The sequence below is a fragment of the Pan paniscus genome, chromosome 12 (genome assembly GCF_029289425.2).
Source record: "Pan paniscus chromosome 12, NHGRI_mPanPan1-v2.0_pri, whole genome shotgun sequence".
Taxonomy (NCBI): domain Eukaryota; kingdom Metazoa; phylum Chordata; class Mammalia; order Primates; family Hominidae; genus Pan; species Pan paniscus.
In genome coordinates this window covers 99,244,093-99,262,260 of record NC_073261.2, presented here as the reverse complement: position 1 = coordinate 99,262,260, position 18,168 = coordinate 99,244,093, and the positions used below count along the sequence as shown (strand labels likewise).

General features: G+C 54.0%; 2 protein-coding genes across 3 annotated transcripts in view; one reads left to right on the top strand and one right to left on the bottom strand.

Annotated features, from left to right (window-relative positions):
- Positions 1–3,691: 3,691 nt before the first annotated feature.
- SLC30A3 (solute carrier family 30 member 3) overlaps positions 3,692–18,168 on the bottom strand; it is a 20,800-nt gene continuing 6,323 nt past the window's right edge. Inside the window, exons 2-9 of one of the 2 annotated variants that reach the window (XM_003827101.6) lie at positions 13,119–13,191; positions 7,856–8,037; positions 7,262–7,408; positions 7,007–7,160; positions 6,256–6,454; positions 5,890–5,995; positions 5,488–5,622; positions 3,692–4,566 (exon numbers count right to left, since the gene is read on the bottom strand). In XM_003827101.6, the coding sequence (XP_003827149.1) occupies positions 4,418–4,566; positions 5,488–5,622; positions 5,890–5,995; positions 6,256–6,454; positions 7,007–7,160; positions 7,262–7,408; positions 7,856–8,037; positions 13,119–13,191 (1,145 nt within the window). In that variant the 3' untranslated portion in view covers positions 3,692–4,417. Of the gene's footprint in view, positions 4,567–5,487; positions 5,623–5,889; positions 5,996–6,255; positions 6,455–7,006; positions 7,161–7,261; positions 7,409–7,855; positions 8,038–11,919; positions 12,220–13,118; positions 13,192–18,168 lie in introns of those variants that run through there. The other variant, XM_003827100.5, reaches the window with a different exon arrangement.
- DNAJC5G (DnaJ heat shock protein family (Hsp40) member C5 gamma) overlaps positions 13,197–18,168 on the top strand; it is a 16,485-nt gene continuing 11,513 nt past the window's right edge. The window contains exon 1 of the mRNA XM_055108133.2: positions 13,197–14,781. The gene's annotated coding sequence lies outside the window, so the exon portion shown is untranslated. The remainder of the gene's footprint in view (positions 14,782–18,168) is intronic.

The following is an 18,168-nucleotide window of genomic DNA, read 5'->3' as shown; positions in this document are numbered from 1 at the left end:
TCCCTTCCCCTCGACTCTCCCTCCTCCATCTATCATCAAGGAAGGGCACCCAGGGGAAAGGGACTTCTGGATAAGCGAGTGGAGAAGGGGGATAGGAGGATAATGGAGGAGTGCAGGCAGCTCTGCAGATAAGGATTTCCTGGGCTCCCGGGGATGGTGGCCCAGTGTGAAGGTGGGAGAATGCTCCAGAGACCTGTCTCCTCATCCTCCCGATGCCCGAAGGTGAGTGGAAAGGCATGATGGCATAGAGAAAGGGCTGGGGACGTCCAGGGGCCAGAACTCAGAACCGAGTGGAACCAGCTGCACGACCATGGGCAGGTGAGCCTGCTTCTCCGTCTGTCAGGTGCACAGGATACTGTCTGCACCACAGTGCCTTGCACATAATAAGCTCAATGACTGCTGCTTCCTGTCCCTGCTGTCAGGGTGCCGGGCCACTCTCTTCTCCTGAAATCTCTCCCCTGCATCCTCGGTTCAACCCAAAAGCTAACTCTTATATACACCTTCTATATACCAGGCACATTCACACCCATGATATCATGTAATCACTATTTTATAATTGAGAAAGCTGAGACGCAGAGAGGTTAACTGTGACTAGAATAATAGTAAAGGCAGAGCAGAACCAGAGGGTCTGACCCCAGAGCCCCAGGACGGGAGTGCCAGCGGCAGCAGGCTGCTGGAGGAGCTGAGGAAAGGTTTGCTGAGAAACTCAACTAGGCAAGAGCTTCAAAGGGGCCTGGAGTGGGAATGAGAGCCTGGGCATGTGCTGGCTGACCCTGGGGAAGTCTTTTTCCCTCCCTGAGTCTCCTTCCCTCCCTGAGTCTCCTCCTTCTATGGGCAGAAGATGGACTGGATGCTTGGTGAGGCATTCACCTGCCCTGAGCATTCCCCTGCAAAGGGACCCGGCATCGCACAGATAGGACAGGCTGTGGCTTAAAGCATTTCATAGGGTGAAAATCAAGTCCTCCTCTTCCCCACCTTCCTTCCCTCTCCTCGATTTCCTCACTCTTCCCCACCCCCATCCTGTCACTTGGGGCCTATAATCAATGAGACGTAAAATGAGAAAGTATCAGGAACCAGCAAAGCATGGCGAGCAGCTGGGGCGGCCTTGCCGCCGGGCGTGATGGACTGCCAGCCCTTCGCTTCGCCAGCCTCCCACGCCCTGACGTGGGCAGTGGCGTCTCACCCAGCCTGGGCTAAGGCTCCCAGCTGGACATCAGGGAGGGGGCTACCTCTGATGAGTCCAAAAGCCTCACCTTTAAAAAGGAATGAAATCTATGGTCTTGACATGGAAAGATGAATCTAGGCTGCATGGTTGAGTCATAAACACAGGTAACACGATCTCACCTATAAGATGACCCCATTTTTATTATTATGTAGAAATACTGACCCCATACTAGGATTAGCAGTTTTCTCGGAAAGTAAGATTACAGGGGCAACATTCACTTTCTACTTTATATACTTTTCCTTTGTTGTACCCTTAAAACAAGTATATATTGCTTTTATAATAAAAATAATCTGATAATAAAGATATTTCTATTATGAGGAAGGCTCACAGAAATATGCATGGGCTACTGAAAATGCTCAATGTCCTTGCTTTGGGCTGGGATTTTATCAACATGGTGGGAAGGCCTGAAGCACTAGATCTAAAATCAAAGCACAGAGTCTAATTTTTTTTTTTTTTTTTAAGACAGAGTCTCCCTCTGTCGCCCAGGCTGGAGTGCGGTGGCGCAATCTCAGCTCACTGCAACCTCTGCCTCCCGGGTTCAAGCGATTCTCCCTGCCTCAACCTCCCGAGTAGCCAGGATTACAGGTGCCCACCACCATGCCCAGCTAATTTTTTTTTTTTTTTTGAGACAGAGTTTCACTCTTGTTGCCCAGGCTGGAGTGCAATGATGCAATCTCGGCTCACCGCAACCTCTGCCTCCTGGGTTCAAGCAATTCTTCTGCCTCAGCCTCCTGAGTAGCTGGGATTACAGGCATGTGCCACCACACCCGGCTAATTTTGTATTTTTAGTAGAGACGGGGTTTCTCCATGTTGGTCAGGCTGGTCTCGAACTCCTGACCTCAGGTGATCCACCCACCTCGGCCTCCTGAAGTGCTGGGATTACAGGCATGAACCACTGTGCCTGGCCAAATTTTTGTATTTTTTAGTAGAGACAGGGTTTGACCATGTTTGAGACACAGTCTCACTGTGTTGCCCAGACTGGAGTGCAGTGGCACAATCATGGCTCACTGCAGCCTTGACAACCTGGGCTCAAGTGATTCTCCCCACTTAGCCTCTCAAGTAACTGGGACTACAGGTATACACTACCATGCCCAGCTAATTTTTGTATTTCTTGTACAGACAGGGTTTCACCATGTTGCCCAGGCTGATCTTGAACTCCTGGGGTCAAGTGATCTGTCTGCCTCAGCCTCCCAAAGTGCTGGAATTACAGGCGTGAGCCATCTTGCTTAGCTGATTTTTCTTTCTTTCTTTTTTTTTTTTTTTGATGGAGTCTCGCTCTGTCACTCAGGCTGGAGTGCAGTTGCATGATCATAGTTCATTGCAGCCTCAACCTCCTGGGCTCAAGTGATCCTCCCACCTCAGCCTCCTGAGTAGCTGGAACCACAGACATACACCACCACACGTAGCTAATTTATTTTTATTTTTAATTTTTTTTGTAGAGACAGGGTGTCACTATGTTGACCAGGCTGGTCTTGAACTCCTGGCCTCAAGCGATCCTCCTGCCTCAGCCTCTCAAAGTGCTGGGATGACAGACATGAGCCACCAAACCCAGTGAGTTTGATTTTTTTTTTTTTTTTTGAGACAAGGTCTTGCTCTGTTGCCCAGGCTGAAGTGCAGTGGCATGATCATGGCTGACTGCCGCCTTGACCTCCTGGGCTCAGGCAATCCTCCTGCCTCAGCCTCCTGAATAGCTGGGACTACAGGTATGCACCACCACACCCAGCTAATTTTAAAATTATTTGTAGAGACAGGGGTTTCCCTAGGTTGCCCAGGCTGGTCTTGAACTCCTGGGCTCAAACAATCCTCCTGCCTCAGCCTCCAAAGGGCTGAGATTACAGGCACAGGCCACTATGTCCAGCTTGAGTTTGATTTTTTTTAAAGAGAAAATCAACAATCCCTTAATGAGCCTGATTTTAAGACTTAATGTGTCAAAATATGCAGTTCTTAAGACAAAGGGGGAATAGGTGTAAAAGAGGTCCTTGGTGTTCACAGCCTAAACCTGGACTCAGGGTTGGCTGCTATCAGGGTTGAGGGGTCCCTACCGCTGGACACCTTAGATGGCCTGAGAACCAAGCCCACATCAGTGCTATGGTCTAGCCATTCTCCCTCAAAGGGACCCAGCCTCCCTCCAGCCAGCCTGAGGCCCACTGGCATGCAGGGACCTCTGAGAACGACTGACTCCCAGGGATTCCTTGGCTCCTTACCTTCCAGCATTCTCCTGCAACCAAGCCCAGGGCACATGGGACTGTCCCTGAGCCAAGGACCCAGGCATGCTGTGAGCCAGGGGAAGGGGAGTAAAGAGACTGGTGGCTTTTACCCTCCATCTGAGGGTGGAGGGGCTGGGAAGGGACAGGAGGTCTGTGGGAGGTCACTCCAGAGGCTGGGAAGGGACAGGAGGGATTCTGTTGTTCTCAAATGACCTATTTGATTTCCCCCTCCTGAGGAGTCAGCACACAGGCTGAAAGATGCAGTGAGACACAAGTTTATTGGTGGAGCTGCAGCGGAGTCCTCCCTCTTTCAGGGATAGCCAAGGGCACAGCACCAACAGAGGGATGGAGAGATAGACCCCCAAACAGACACATGGATGGAGCAGACTCATAGAAACCATAGCACAGCCACATAGGCACAGAGACACACAGGCCACAGCACCAAGAACACACACACACACACACACACACAGAGACAAAACCACAGGGCTAAGACACACGGACAAAGTGCGGGCTTTGGGGCCCCTGCATAGACAGAGCGAGGGCCATGTGGGGAGGGGGCCCCTACTGACCTCCCCCAGGCATAGGCACACCAACAGCACATAGACAGGCAGATGCCCCCAGCCAGCCAGCCTGCCACACAGACAAATGGACTGCAGGGAAAGGATGTTCGTGGCTCCACATGAACCATGGGGAGATGGCACCACAGGCCTTCAACACACCCTGCCACACTGAGGCCTGGGAGTCCCCGCCCCTGAACTAGTCACATCTATTCCCCTGACTCCCACCCCACTCCCCGCCACACTTTGGTCTTGCCCACTGGGGCTGGGGCTGGGGCTGAGGCTGGGGAAACTGGCAGGTGGTAGGAGGGAGAGAGGAAGGGGTATGGACCTGGCTCGGTCCCGTCTCTGTGATCAGGGCAGCAGATGCTGAGAGTCCGGGGCTGAGCCTCGGCCTGGCAGTGGGGTGAGGGCAGGGCCATGGCTCAGGCTTGGGGGGGTTCCTGGCAGCGCAGGCACTGGGCCATCTCCGGCTGGTACTGCTCGACCTGCAGGGTGCAGCTGGAGAATCCAAACCGGGAGTAGAGCCGGGATGAGGCTTCAGCCAGGACGGCTTCAGGGTCAGCGGTGGAGTCTGTGGGAGAGTGATAAGAGGCGGCATCCATCCCGGGGGAGAAAGAACAGGCAGGGACTGAGATAAGGACAGGGAAAGGGGCTGCACAGCATTAAAGCCAGGCGTGAATGGGAGCCTGCTTTTCTTTCTGTATTGTATGAACAGCATAAAAGTGTCAAATCAAATGTTGGAGAGACTCACCCCAATCAACCGTGCTAACACACTAAACTCTTTCCAGTCTCCTATTCTCTCCTGTCATTAAGTGTCAACATACAGCTCAACGTTTCAGCAGCCATACCACCCGATTTCCCAGGACAATCCAGTTGTTAAATATCTGTCTCATTGTCCCTCTAGAGTTTCCATCAAATATCCCACAAATTATAATATTTTTGGCATACAAATTGCATGACTCTGATTGCTTCTTGCATCTGGAAGAAACTCAAAAATCCTTTGTCAGCTCATGACTCACCATATATATTTTTAATAGTTGAATCATAATGTAGATGCAATTTTATATTCAGCTTTTTTCTCAGCATTATACCATAAACATTTTTCCTAGTTGCTGTACAGTCTTCATAAGCATCATTTTTAACAGTTATGTGATACCTCAGGGTGGAGGTGCTGTAATTTAACTAACTGTGCCCCATCACTAGACCTGTAGGTACTAATGATCTTTTAAAGGGTTGTTGGTTCCCTGTGCTACTTCAAAGAGGGTGAAACTGCCCCCAGAACACTGCATCCAGTGGATGGAGACTCCTTGTCTCCAACATGCATGAGCGCACGTGCATGTGTGTGTGTGTATGTGTCTATGTGAGAGAGAGACACAGAGAAACAGAGACAGATCAAAAAAGACTGAAACAATTCCAGAAACTCAAGCTATGGTCCCATGTTTGGGGTGGGGTATGTTCCAGGTAGTAACTAGCTGGGGCCAGTGGGACTCACCGATGGCCAGGTGTGCAGAGGCAGCATGGTAAGTGAGCGTAAGGGCCCACAGGTGCAGCTCATGGGTTGCCCGGACTCCTGGCACCGACAACAGCGTATCCCGCACAGGTTCGAACCCCACATTGCGGGGGGTACCTGCAACCAGCACCAGTCATGCCTTACTGCTAGGGCTACTCCTGCCCAGAAGCAGCACCCCCACCACTGGATTCCACCTCCCCTATCCTGTATCCATTCTCCTTTTGACCCCTACAATTCACCCTATGCCCAAATCCTTGTTCCAGCAGCAGACCCCATGAGCCAAGCCTTCTTCCCGTACTATCTTCAAAGAAAAAAGTGATGGCCCACTGCGAGAGTAAAGTCAGAGAGGGCCACAGGGATGGGGAGCTGTGGTGCCCGACTCACCTTCCATGAGGATTCGAAGAACGTCTCGGAGGGTGGGAGCCGTGGATCCAAGGGCACAGATGGAGAAGAGGAAGGTGCTGATGGGGTCGGCTGCCTTGTATTGAGGCTGCAGAGAAAGAGACCCCTAAGCCCAACAACCAGGGACCTTTCAGAGGAAGATCTAGGGGTATCTTGAACAAACATGACCTGAGAGGCCCCTCAAAACCCTGAAGAGGGGACAGGGAACATGACTCATGTCTGGGAGAGTCCTGGGAGGTGGGAGGGAGGAGCTGGAGGGAGGGGGAAGGAAGCTTTGGGACCTGGGAAGGAGTGGGCTGGGATGCGGTTGTGGGGAGGAAGGCTGGGGCAGGTCTCCAATGATGGTACCTTGAAGTAGATGAGGATGGAGGCAGCCAGTACCCCAAAGCTCTGCAGGAGGTCCCCCAGCACGTGCACAAATGCCGCCCGGACGCTGGTGTTCCCCAGGGGCAGGGGCTCTTCAGGCCCCTCCTCCAGCGGTGCATACTCTGCTCCCCTAGACCCGTGGCTGTGGGGGGGCCCAGCCTGGTGCAGCACAAAGGCCATTCTGAGGGGGAAGCAGAGCACCTCAGCCTAGGGCCCTGCTCCTGGCCTCCTATGCCCCCATCTCCATGTCTCACCTCCCCAGTAGCCCTTTCCCAGCCCCTGGAAGAAAACAGCATTTTGCAAGAGAGATAAACAATGCAGCCTGGGGGAAAGAATACCAGACTTGGTGCCACACATGTGGATTCGGAAGCTGGCCCTGTTACTTAAATAGATATGTGACTTGGGCAAGTCACCTGTTGGGATTGACTGCATTAATGGTAAACTAGGGGTAATGCTACCTACCTCATGGGGTGGCTGTGAGGTTTAAATGCAATCATGTTGATGAAAGCCCTCATCAGAGTGGCTGGCCCATGGCAGGCCCTTGACAGAGATCTGCTGACTGAATTTTAGGTCTCTATCCCAGACCCTTCTCAGGCACACCCAGGGCAGCCCATGGAGAGCTGTGTGTGCATGTCTGTGTGTCTGGTGGGGAGAAGAGAGCCAGCTCTCCCATCCTGGAGGAAGACCCCTCGCCCTGGGCCCCACAAGGTGCCTGCTCCATACTGGGACGTACAACAGGTTGGCACAGACTGCGATGCTGGCGGTCAGCAGCATGGCACCCCCCTCGATGTGGTAGTCGCTGTGCAGCAGGCGGACGAAGGCCAGGTACAGGAGGATGCCAGTGACCATCCAGAGGGAGACCACAGAGGCCAAAGCCCCCAGAGTCTCTGCGGGTGGGGGGGAGACAAGCTGTCAGAGACCTGCTTGGGACCCTGACGGGTGCCCTCTGGCAAGATTGGAGAGTCACTGGGCCATGCAGGGGCCTTACCTGAACGGTGCCAGCCAAAGGTCATGGTGCGGGTGGCTGGACGGGTAGAGAGCCAGAGGGAGAAGAGGCTGCCCATCATGCTGCCCACATCCGCCAGCAAGTGGGCTGCATCGGTCATGATGGCCAGGCTGTGTGCCAGATACCCGCCTGCCAGGGTGAAATGATGGAGTCTGCTTCCATTTAGAAAATATCATGTAGTGTGTATAGGCATGGAAAATAAATTGGGGGATATACACCAAAAATGTGATTTGGGGTTTTCTCAGGTGATGGGACTACAGGTATAATTAACTACTGTTATGTTATTTTTTTCATTCATCTGTATTTTCTTTTCTACAATGATTTATTTTAATAACAAGAAAATAGGGTTTTTAAAAGAAGTCAGCCCTGACCTACTGGCCCCGGACCTCGGCTGGAATTCCCTTTGTTGCTCTGTCCCTTACCCCTCCTACTTCCTGAGTCCTGGGCACCCAGCTCCCCTATCCCAGCCATCCCCATCTCTGCATCTGCACCCAGGAACATTCCTGGGACTCTGGGTGGAGAGTGGCTTGGGCAGGTATTTGGAGGATGGGGTTTAAGGGCTGCTCCCCAACTTACCGACCACCTCCCCAGCCATGAAGACAAAGCACACGGCACAGGCAGCATATAGCTGCCTCCGTGCATGCAGCCTCTCAGGGGTGAGGCCCGGCGGCGGAAGGGGGTCCCTGTGGCAGTGGTGGAAGGGCATCTCCACAGGTTTGGACTCCTCAGGGAGGGGCTCTGAGGGCTCTGTGAAGAGACTGAGGCAAGCAACATGGTTCAACCTGGGCCTGGCCCACAGGCTGGCCTGCTCACTCCACGTCCTTAGTCCCCAGTGCTGGCCTCATCAGACCATCTCCTTCCCCAGGCCTGGTCGTATCTGGGAGCTGCGTCGGCAGAGGGCCACATGAGAGACCGGGGCTAAATGAACAGGTCAGAGCCCAGCCTCCCTTTTCCTTCCATACACAGAGCCATAGAATTTCACAGCTGGAAAGCACCTTACAGACGGTCTAGTCTAACTTTTTTAAGAGATGGGGTTGGCCGGGAGCGGTGGCTCACACCTGTAATCCCAGCACTTTGGGAGGCCAAGGCAGGCAGATCACAAGGTCAGGAGATCGAGACCATCCTGGCCAACACGGTGAAACCCCATCTCTACTAAAAATGCAAAAATTAGCTGGGTGTGGTGGCACGTGCCTGTAATCCCAGCTACTTGGGAGGCTGAGGCAGGATAATCGCTTGAACCAGGGAGTTGGAGGTTGCAGTGAGCCAAGATCGTGCCACTGCACTCCAGCCTGGCAACAGAGTGAGAGACTGTCTCAAAAAAAAAAAAAAGAGATGGGGTCTTGCTCTGTTGCCCAGGCTGGAGTGCAGTGGTGTGATCAGAGCTCACTGCACACTTGAGTTCCTGGCCTCAAGCGATCCTCCCACCTCAGCCCACTGAGTTGCTGGGATTATAGGTGTGAGCCACCGCACCCAGCTCTCGTCTAACATTTTATTAAATAAATTAGAGGCATGAGGCTCACAGAGTTGGGGGACACATGGAGGCCAACCCAGCTAGTTGCTAGAGCTGAGACTAGACCCCAACCAAATCAATTTCTTATGCTAGGCACCCCAAAATGAGCAGGATTCCTACTGATCTCTGAGAGCTTTTGGTGAACAGGGCAAGCATGTACCTACACAATGATATAGAGCGAAGGTGGCCACTGTCATTAGGGCAGTTAGAGTGCTATCAGGGTTCTGAGGATGGAGGGCCAGACTAATTATAACGAGGAAATCAGGGAAACAGCTGTAAGAGGTAACATGAGAAGGGCCTTGAAGAATGGGAAGGATTTTGATAAAGACAGGTGAATGCTATGCCAGGCACGCCAAGGCAGTATGAAGGGAAGGTGGAGTGAAGTGTGGAGTGGGAGTCAGCATGTGTTCCTGGCCTTGGTGTGCCTCCTTTCCAGGCCCACCTCCCAGAACCTCCACTCCTGGATCCTGCCCCCGCCCTCTCTAGACATGCAGCTGAAGTGTGGCCCTTTAAGAGACGAGCGGGACGTTGCGGCCAAAAAGTCTGATTCCTGGCACAGAGAACTGATGGCTAGATTGCAGAGCTGGGGTTGTCATGGGAGGAAGGGGTGCAGCCTGCTATGGCTGAGGATGGCAGTGGGAGGAGCATGTTAATTGGACTTCAGTCCGACTATAAGCACCCAGCAGAGCCCACCTTAACTGCATGGTACCATAAGTCTCCCTTGACAAATGAATGGGGCTTGGGACCTCACCTGGGGATGCCAGAGGCTGAGTGAGGTCAGGCTGAGTGCTAAGTCCATTCTGGTCCAATTCTCACCCCCACCACTACCCAACCTGAACCCAGCAAGGACAGAATTTTCCACAGAATTCAGGACCTAAATAGAAAATACAGTACTAGAAATACTCATGGAGGTGCGACAAGAATACCCACAAGTAAAAACGATGGCTCCAGATAGAAACGTGATCATAGCAGCAAAGTGGGGCGGGATGTCTGGGGCCTTCTGGCTAAAGACAATTCTGCCAAGTGGGTGAACTGAGTTTTGAGGGAGGTAGGGGGAACATTTGGTGCTTGTACAGAGAACTGAAATACTGGTAGATTAATTTCTTGAATTTCCAAAGCCCCATCCAAGACTTAGAATCTGGGCGTGTATGATTCTGGATGTGTTTCCAGAGGAGATGGCGTGGTGAAGGAGGCTGTGAAACCGATCCTCATTCATTCAATGAGGTGCACCAGGCAGAGCACACATAATGAAGCCTGGTCTGGTGGGAAAGACAGATTGTAACAAATGGCTTACTACATAAGGACAGGTTGATGCTAGGAGGGTTATGAACAAAGCACTTTGGGGTGCAGGGAAGAGAGCACTCCCTCACAGCGGGCTCGGAGAACTTCACAGAGAAAGGTATGTTTAAGGAGATGAGACCTAGTTGGAGAAGGGTGTTCCAGACATGTAGAATGACGAAGACGAGGTTTGTGGCTTGGAGTCTAAGCGTGAAGTGTCAGGGGAGGGCTGAGGAGGAAAGTGATGGGCTCAAAGGAACATAAAGGGAGATACACTGACTGCTTGAACAAATATCTCCTGAGCACTGAGATGACCTTGCTGATGGGAGGAAGAGAGGAGAGGAGAGGAAATGGAGGGGTCTAGAACAAACCAGGCCAGAGCTTCCCTGGAGGGGCAGGTAGGTTAGGAAACGCCTTTCAGAAAATGCTGCAGGATTCGGTGACTAATGGTCATATGAGTGAAGATGGACTGGAGTTGGAGATGCGAGTCTGAAGCGCAGAGGCTGGGTGGCTTTGGGGGCAGTGGGCAACATTCATTCCCTGGCCTTGTAAGGCACAGCACAGCCAGTCATCAAGGTGGCCACCCATCAACAGGCTGCTCCCTTTTGTTCTGCATAAATTGGGCACTAAGGAAGCCTGGCTGTTGGTGTGTGGGGGTGTGGGCATGTGGGGTGGCTACATGCTGTTTAGAGACGAGGAAAGGCTGTTTCCTCTCCCTGGCCCTCCGAAACCCCCAACAAACAACCGATATTGAGTGGGGAAGAGGGGTGACGTAGCAGGGGCTGAACCAAAGTCAAAAGGACACCTGAAGAGATGCCAGGCCTACGGCAGAGCCCCCACCGCGTCTCTGCAGGCCCCTGCAGGAAGGGGTCCAGCTCTCTTCTGCTCACCCCCTCCCCCAACCCAGCTTGAAGGCCCCCACCCAAAGAAAGAGCGAGAAGCACACAGAAGCACCACGTCAGAGACAAAGGGAAAGGGACTAGGAGAGAAACAGAAAGATTGAGAGAGGTGGGGGAAGAGAAAAAGCCAGAGACCCTGCCAAATTCCAGAGACAAACGGACGGTCAGCCGACAGACAAGATGGCCCACGGGGGTGGGCAGGAAGGCCGGACGGCCGCTCAGAGGGGCAGGTGGACGGTGGCGGCAGGCGCGGGGGCCGGCGGGGCGCGTTGGCGGTTCTCCTGCCACCCCCGGCCCGCTGTCCCGGCCGCTCGGCGCGCCTCATTTCACACCTCGCCGCCCCCGGCCCCGTCTGTGCGGAGCTGGGAATACCCCCGCTGCCCAGACCGCACCTGCTCCTTCCTCGCCGCCCCCTCGCTTCCCGGCAGCCGCCCGCCCCCCAGGGGCCCGCAAGACCCGCGCGGAGCCCAGCCCATCCTCGGGCCCCGGCGCCCACAGCTGGCCGCGGCTGGAGGGGGCGCGCGGAGGGGAGCCCCCGGGGCCTACAGAGGGAGCTCTGAAGCCTGGGCAGCGAGGCGCTCCCGCCCTGGGCCCGGGGCAATGCGGACCTTGGCGCACCGGGCGAGGGCTCCGGCCCGACGGAGCGGCAGCTGCTCCCAGGGAAGGCAGGCGCCGCGGGGGCGGCGGAGGGGTCCGGCGGCCTGGGACGCCGGCCGGAGGGGAGTGAGAGGCCGCTTCACCCGAGGAAATCAGGCGGCCGGGAGGAGGCGTAGCCGGCTGTGTAGGGCTGGGCGCTCCGTGTGGCCAGAGGGGATGAAGCGGGGTGCAGCGGAGCGAGGGACCCGCGGTGCGCCGGGGCGGCCGCCGGGGCCCGCACCGAGAGAGACAACGAAATGGACGGAGGGTAGTAGGGTGGCGCCCCCGGGCCGAGGGCCAGCCCAGGTCTGTCCTACCTCTTCAAACGCAGGCTGCCGCCGGCGCCACCGCGGTCCCGGGGGCTCACCAGGCGAGTGGTCTCCAAGCCCCCAGCGGCTGGAGAGGGCTCCATGTTCCCGGTGCCCCGACCGTCTAGGCCCCACCGAGGAAGGGAGAGGCCGGGCCGGCCCCGCGCCAAGTCCGAGCAGCCCGCCGACCCCCGGGATCCCCGCAGGGCGGCGGGGCCACCAGAGTGGAGCGAACTGCAGCGACTGTGGCGCGCGGAGTCCGAACTGCAGATCCCGCTGCCGCCGGAGCCCCGCCCCGCGTGGGGCGAGCTCCCCAAGCTCCGCCTCCAGGTTCCCCGGCCTCTCCCCACCCTTAAGCCCCGCCCCCACTGCCAAAGCCCCATTTCCCCGCGCCAGAGCCCGGGAGCGCCCCGCCACCCGAGTTCTGGAGAACTCCTCATCTCCACAGCCCCGTCCCCCAGGCGAGCTAGCCCCACCTCTGCACACAGTCCCGCCCACCGGTTCCAAGCCTCGCTCCTGAAGACCAAGGACCTCACGACCAACCTTCGCCCAACGACCACCACTCTGTGCATGCCTGCGCGGGGGTGTCGCCCACCACGCCGTCACCCTGTGGCCGCAACCCTCACGCGGAGGCAGAAACAGGAGCGGACCCATTACCTATCTCCAGAGAACCAGAAAGAACATGAGGTGAGCGGTGACACAGGGAGATTCCAGGGACTCCAGAAACCCCTTTAAGGAGAATCTGGGGTCGGAATTCACGAGCCCAGTCTGCTGCCAATCACTGTACCGCGAATGATCATTTATTTTTATACAGAAACATTGGGTGACAAGCTTCCTGCTCTCTTTCAACCCACTGTTATCCCTGCTTTTCAAATGAGTAAACTGAGACCCAGAGGAAGAAGAGTCCAAGGTCATGCAGGCTGTGAATAAAGGGCCCGGCCTGGACCCCCATCCTCTTTCCCTCCCCGGCTCTGGACGCCGCACTGGCAACTGGAGAGCGCTCACAGTTCTCTTACCGGCTGGGGGGCCAGTGGAGTCGAGCCGCCTATCTGGTGTCACGGCCACTGTTTATGGAGAGGGGCTGAGGGGCAGCGGGGCAGCGTGTCAGCTAGTGATTCCCATCCTCCACACCTGCAGCGCCCTCCTGGACATTACCGCATTCTGCCTCATTTGGGGGAAACTAAAACCCAGGGGAGGGAGCGACTTACAGCAAAGTCGGTGGCCGAGCCTCAAGTCGAAGCTTCAAATGCTCAATGTTCTCTCCCCTCGCACCTGCCGCCACTGTAGAATGGGAGGGGGTGGGAAGAGGATTGTGCACTCGAAGCTGTGACAGTCTGTGAAGAGGAGGGTCCGTAGGAGGAGGGGAGCGAGTGAGCAGGGATGGGGAAGCGTGGAGGGTGGGAATGGTTAGTGAGCCCAGGCAAGAAACTCATCAGCCGCATCCTTCAGAACACACTGGGCGTCCTGAACTTAGGCTTCTGGGGACAGACACCTACCCTCGATATTGTTATTCCAACGAGCCCAAGAGTGCACTTGCAAAAAAACAAAACAAAACAAAAACGGGAGCACGTGCCAGATACAGTGGTTGGAAGTGATGGGGTTAACCCGGGAGAGCTTCGCGGAGGAGGTGAGGCTTAAACGGATTAGGAAAGCTGGGCGGCGGGCTGGCTGTTCCGGCGGGGGAGAGTGTGGCTTGGCCCGTGCCAAGGTGTGCGGGCGGCGCGTGCGAAGGGACTGTCCTGCGCCGCGGCTGCAGAGCGGCACGGGAGAGCTACAGGGGCTGCGCGCGCCCTCCGCGCCGTCCCCGCCCCCGGCTGCGCCAGCCTCTCCTCCGCGCCAGCCCCCAGCCTCCCCAGTCCAAAGCCCATGAGGGGTGAGGAGGTAAGGGAGCGAGGGGGTCGTTCTCCCTCTAACCTCCCTTTAAGGCGCGGGACTTGACGGACCTCTGTTTCTCCTCGGGTCACAGGGAAGCAAATTGAGGCGGCGAGAGCAGGAAACCACCGGCCAAGGTCACCTTTTCGGGCTACTTATCAGAGCCAAAGTGGAACCCAAGTCCCTGCTTAGCTATGCCAGGGCTCTGGGTACGTCGGGCCCGGCGCCGTCGGTTTTCTAAGCGTCGCACCCATCCTAGGGCTCTCCCCAGTTCTGAGAACCCTGGAGCTGGGATGCGCAGCGGCCACCGCGCACTCCGCGGCTGGGATGCGGCAGCCTGGCCCGTAGTGACCCTGGCGGGTGAGCTCGAGAATGGGGAGAAACTGCGGGGTCCTATGCGAGGAAAGGGATTCTTGGCACGGCTCAGCCGATGACGACAACAGGGGACATAACAACAATGGCTTCCTCCGGGATTTCCCTTCCCGGGCAGCCCGCGCGGCCAGCAGCACCGAGTGCCAGGAGGGGGCGCAGACGCCCTCACGTGCCCTGCCCGCCCCTGCCGGGAGCCACCAGGCGGGGAAGGCAGAGGCGCCTCGCAGCGCGTGGCCAAACGTGCCGCCTCCAGAAACCGAGGGCGCCGGCGGTGGGAATACCAACCTTCACTTGAAAATTTATGTAAGGAAAGCTTGGCAGCGAAACAGGATGCTTCCACCTGTTCCTCAAAGAGCTATCAAATGGCCCTGTGAACATCTTTGCAAAGGGTCCTCGCGAATGCCAGGCCTCAAGTGCGATTCTCTGCACTGAGGTCAGGATTTAATCTGGGCTGGAGATTTCAAGCAAATTTTGAAATGTAAGCATGTGGACAAGAGTTAACACCTGACAAGTCCAAGCCAAGCTGAAGAGCATGGACAGAGGAGGCAACCTGGAGGTCCAACTTCTACTCCATGCTCCACTCAGATGTCACCTCCAGGAAGCCTTTCCTGACTTCGCCCAGACTGGGTATGTGTCCCTCCCTGCTTCTCTCAAGGTTCACACTGTGCTTATCTGATCCCAGCACTCACCTCATGGTGATGAAGTCCTTTGCTTGTCTGTCTCCCTGCTACAGGGCAAGCTCCCTGAAGGCAGGAATTGTTTCTTTCTCATCTGTGTCCCCAAACCCCACTAATGGCTGCCACACTGTCCTCAATTAAGCCATCCCAGAAAGGAGGAGCTAGTTGAGTGGAAGCAGGATGGAGGAGGTAGGATTTTAGCTGGTCATAGGGAGAATGAGGGAGGGCAACAGCTTAAATGTCACTGCCTCGGGGAGGCCTTCTCTGGCCCCCACACTAAGTTAATTCTCATGTCATACACTCTCATCGCACAATACTTTTTCTGTTTTGTTCTTTTTTTTTCTTTTTGGAAACAGGATCTCACTCTGTTGCTCAGGCTGGAGTGCAGTGGTACAAACATGGCTCACCACAGCCTCAACCTCCTGGACTCAAGTGATCCTCCTGCCTCAGCCTCCCAAAGTGCTGGGACTACAGGTGTGAGCCACCATGCTGGGTCAACACACTGTTTATTTCTTTCAGCACTGATCATACTGTAACTAAATTGTTACTTGGGAATTATTTGTTTCATCATTTGGCTTCCAGGCTACCATAATCTGGTTTTCCTCCTACTTCACTGGCTGTTTATTTTCAGTCCCCTTTGCTGGTTCCTCCCCACCTTCTCAATCTTTTCTTGCTGAATTAGCCTAGGCCTTGGTCACTCTCTTCTCTTTTCTTTCCACACTCACTCCCATGGAGCTATCATCCAGTTTCTGGTCTTTAAATACTATCCAATAACAGCAGAAAGTAATGATTGTTGAAGCTAGATTCTGGGTACATAGAGAGTCACTGTACCATTCTCTCTATTTTTGTATGGGTTTGAATTTTTCTATTAAAAAGGATTAAAAATAGCCTGGCTGGTGGCTCACACCTATAATTCCAGCACTTTGGGAGGCCGAGGCAGGCAGATCACTTGAGGTCAGGAGTTTGAGACCATCCTGGCCAACATGGTGAAACCCCATCTCTACTAAAAAATACAAAAATTAGCTGGGTGTGGTGGCATGCACCTATAGTCCCACCTACTTGGGAGGCTGAGGCAGGAGAATCACTTGAATTCGGGAGGCAGAGGTTGCAGTGAGCTGAGATTATGCCACTACACTCCAGCCTGGATGACAGGTGAGACTCCATCTCATAAATAAATAAATAATAAATGGCATGTGTTTGGTGGTGATTCTCAGATCTCTCACTTGGACTCCAAACTCATATATCCACATGTCAGCTTGACATCCCTTCCTTATTGTCTGGTAGGCAGGCCCATCAAGCTCCATAAGTCTAAAACTGAGCCCCTGATTGTCACCCCATCCTGAACCTTCTCTTTCTGCAGTCTTCCCATGTCAGAATATGGTAACTCCATCCTCCCATCTGCTCAGGCCAGACATCCTAGGGTCATCCTCGACTCCTCTATTTTCACTCTACATCCAAGCTGTCAGCAAATCCTGATCCCGCCCTTGTCCAAACCACTATCATCTGTCTTCTTGATTACTGCAGTAGCCTCCTCCATGGTCTCCATGCTTCCATCCTTACTGCCTTACAGTCTATTCTCAACCAAGCAGTTAGGTAAACATAGATCAGATTTGTCACTCCCCATCACACTCAAGAGTACCAGCCAGAGTCCTTCTAATGGCCTGCAAGGGGTCCTACGGAATTTAGCTCCTCTGATCTCATTTCACACTTCTCCCACCTCACTCCCCAGCCATCCTGGCCTTCTTGTGAGTCCTACAACACACCAGGTATGCTCCCACCCCAGGGCCTTCACATTTGCTTATATCACCAGCTGTAATGCACTCTGCCAGATGTGCTCATGACCTACCTCCTCACATGCTTCAGGTCTTGACTCAAATATCACCTGGCCAGGCCCTCTCTGCTTGTCCGTTTAAAAACGGCAACCTGACTGGATGCGGTGGCTCACGCCTGTAATCCCAGCACTTTGGGAGGCCAAGGTGGGTGGATCACCTGAGGTCAGGAGTTCGAGACCAGCCTGGCCAATATGGGGAAACCCCGTCTCTACTAAAAATACAAAAATAAGCCAGGCGTGGTGACATGTGCCTGTAATCCCAGCTACTCTGGAGGCTGAGGCAGGAGAATCACTCAAACCTGGAAGGCGGAGGTTGCAGTGAGCCGAGATCTTGCCACTGCACTCCAGCCTGGGCAACAAACAAGACTCCATCTCAAAAAAAAAAAAAAACCCAAAAAACAAAAAAACACTGAAACCTCTCCCTAGACATTCTCTATTTCTATTCCTTGTTTTATTTTTCTCCATAGCCATCATTACCATCTAACATACTGCATATTTTACTGATTTAGTTTACTGTCTGCCCCTCTCGCCAGAATGTAAGCTCCATGATGGCAGAAATTCTGTCTGTTTTACATGCTGCTATATCCCCAGAACAGGGATACTGTTCTGTACTGTACAGTACTGTACTGTACATAATAGTACCCAGTAAATATTTGTTGAAGGTCTTAATGAACTCTGTCTCCCATATTAGGCTCTAATCTATGAGGGAAGAAAAAGAGTTTGACCACTTATCATTGTATCCAAGGTACTAGGCATATATCAGTGCTTGGTTGATATTTGTTGAGTAAGTGAATTGATTAAGGAAAAGAACAGTTTATGGGGAGAAATGGTGTGACAGCAATGGTACAGAGGTGAAGAAAAACAGAAATATTTAGTGAGGAGACCCGTTTGATTGCTGTGAAAGGTTCACTTTAGGCCGGGCGCGGTGGCTCACGCCTATAATCCCAGCACTTTGGGAGGCCGAGGTGGGCGGATCACAAGGTCAGGAGATCGAGACCATCCTGGCTAACACAGTGAAACCCCGTCTCTACTAAAAACACAAAAAATTAGCCAAGCGTGGTGGCGGGCGCCTGTGGTCCCAGCTCCTCCGGAGGCTGAGGCAGGAGAATGGCGTGAACTTGTGCCACTGCACTCCAGCCTGGGTGACAGAGCGAGACTCTGTCTCAAAAAAAAAAAAAAAAAGAAAGGTTCACTTTAGGACAATAGTAGACAATGAGTTTGAAGGGGTAAATTGGCATAAGGTCAGAGTTCACTGCCAGATTTCAAAGGTGGTTTTGCATCCTGTGTGATGCTGTGAGCAAAGTAGTAAGATGGAAGCATGCTTTAAGAACAGTGATCTGGGAGCAGTATCCAGGATGAGGCCAGCAACGGGGAGAAAAGTTAGGAGACTAGGACACCAGCCAGTGTGATATGGAAATCCTTTAACTGGGGTGCATCAAGGCTGTGGGAGCTGAGAAGAAGAGACAAATGAAAGAGAGATTTTGAAAAAAAATTATCAAGTTTTTT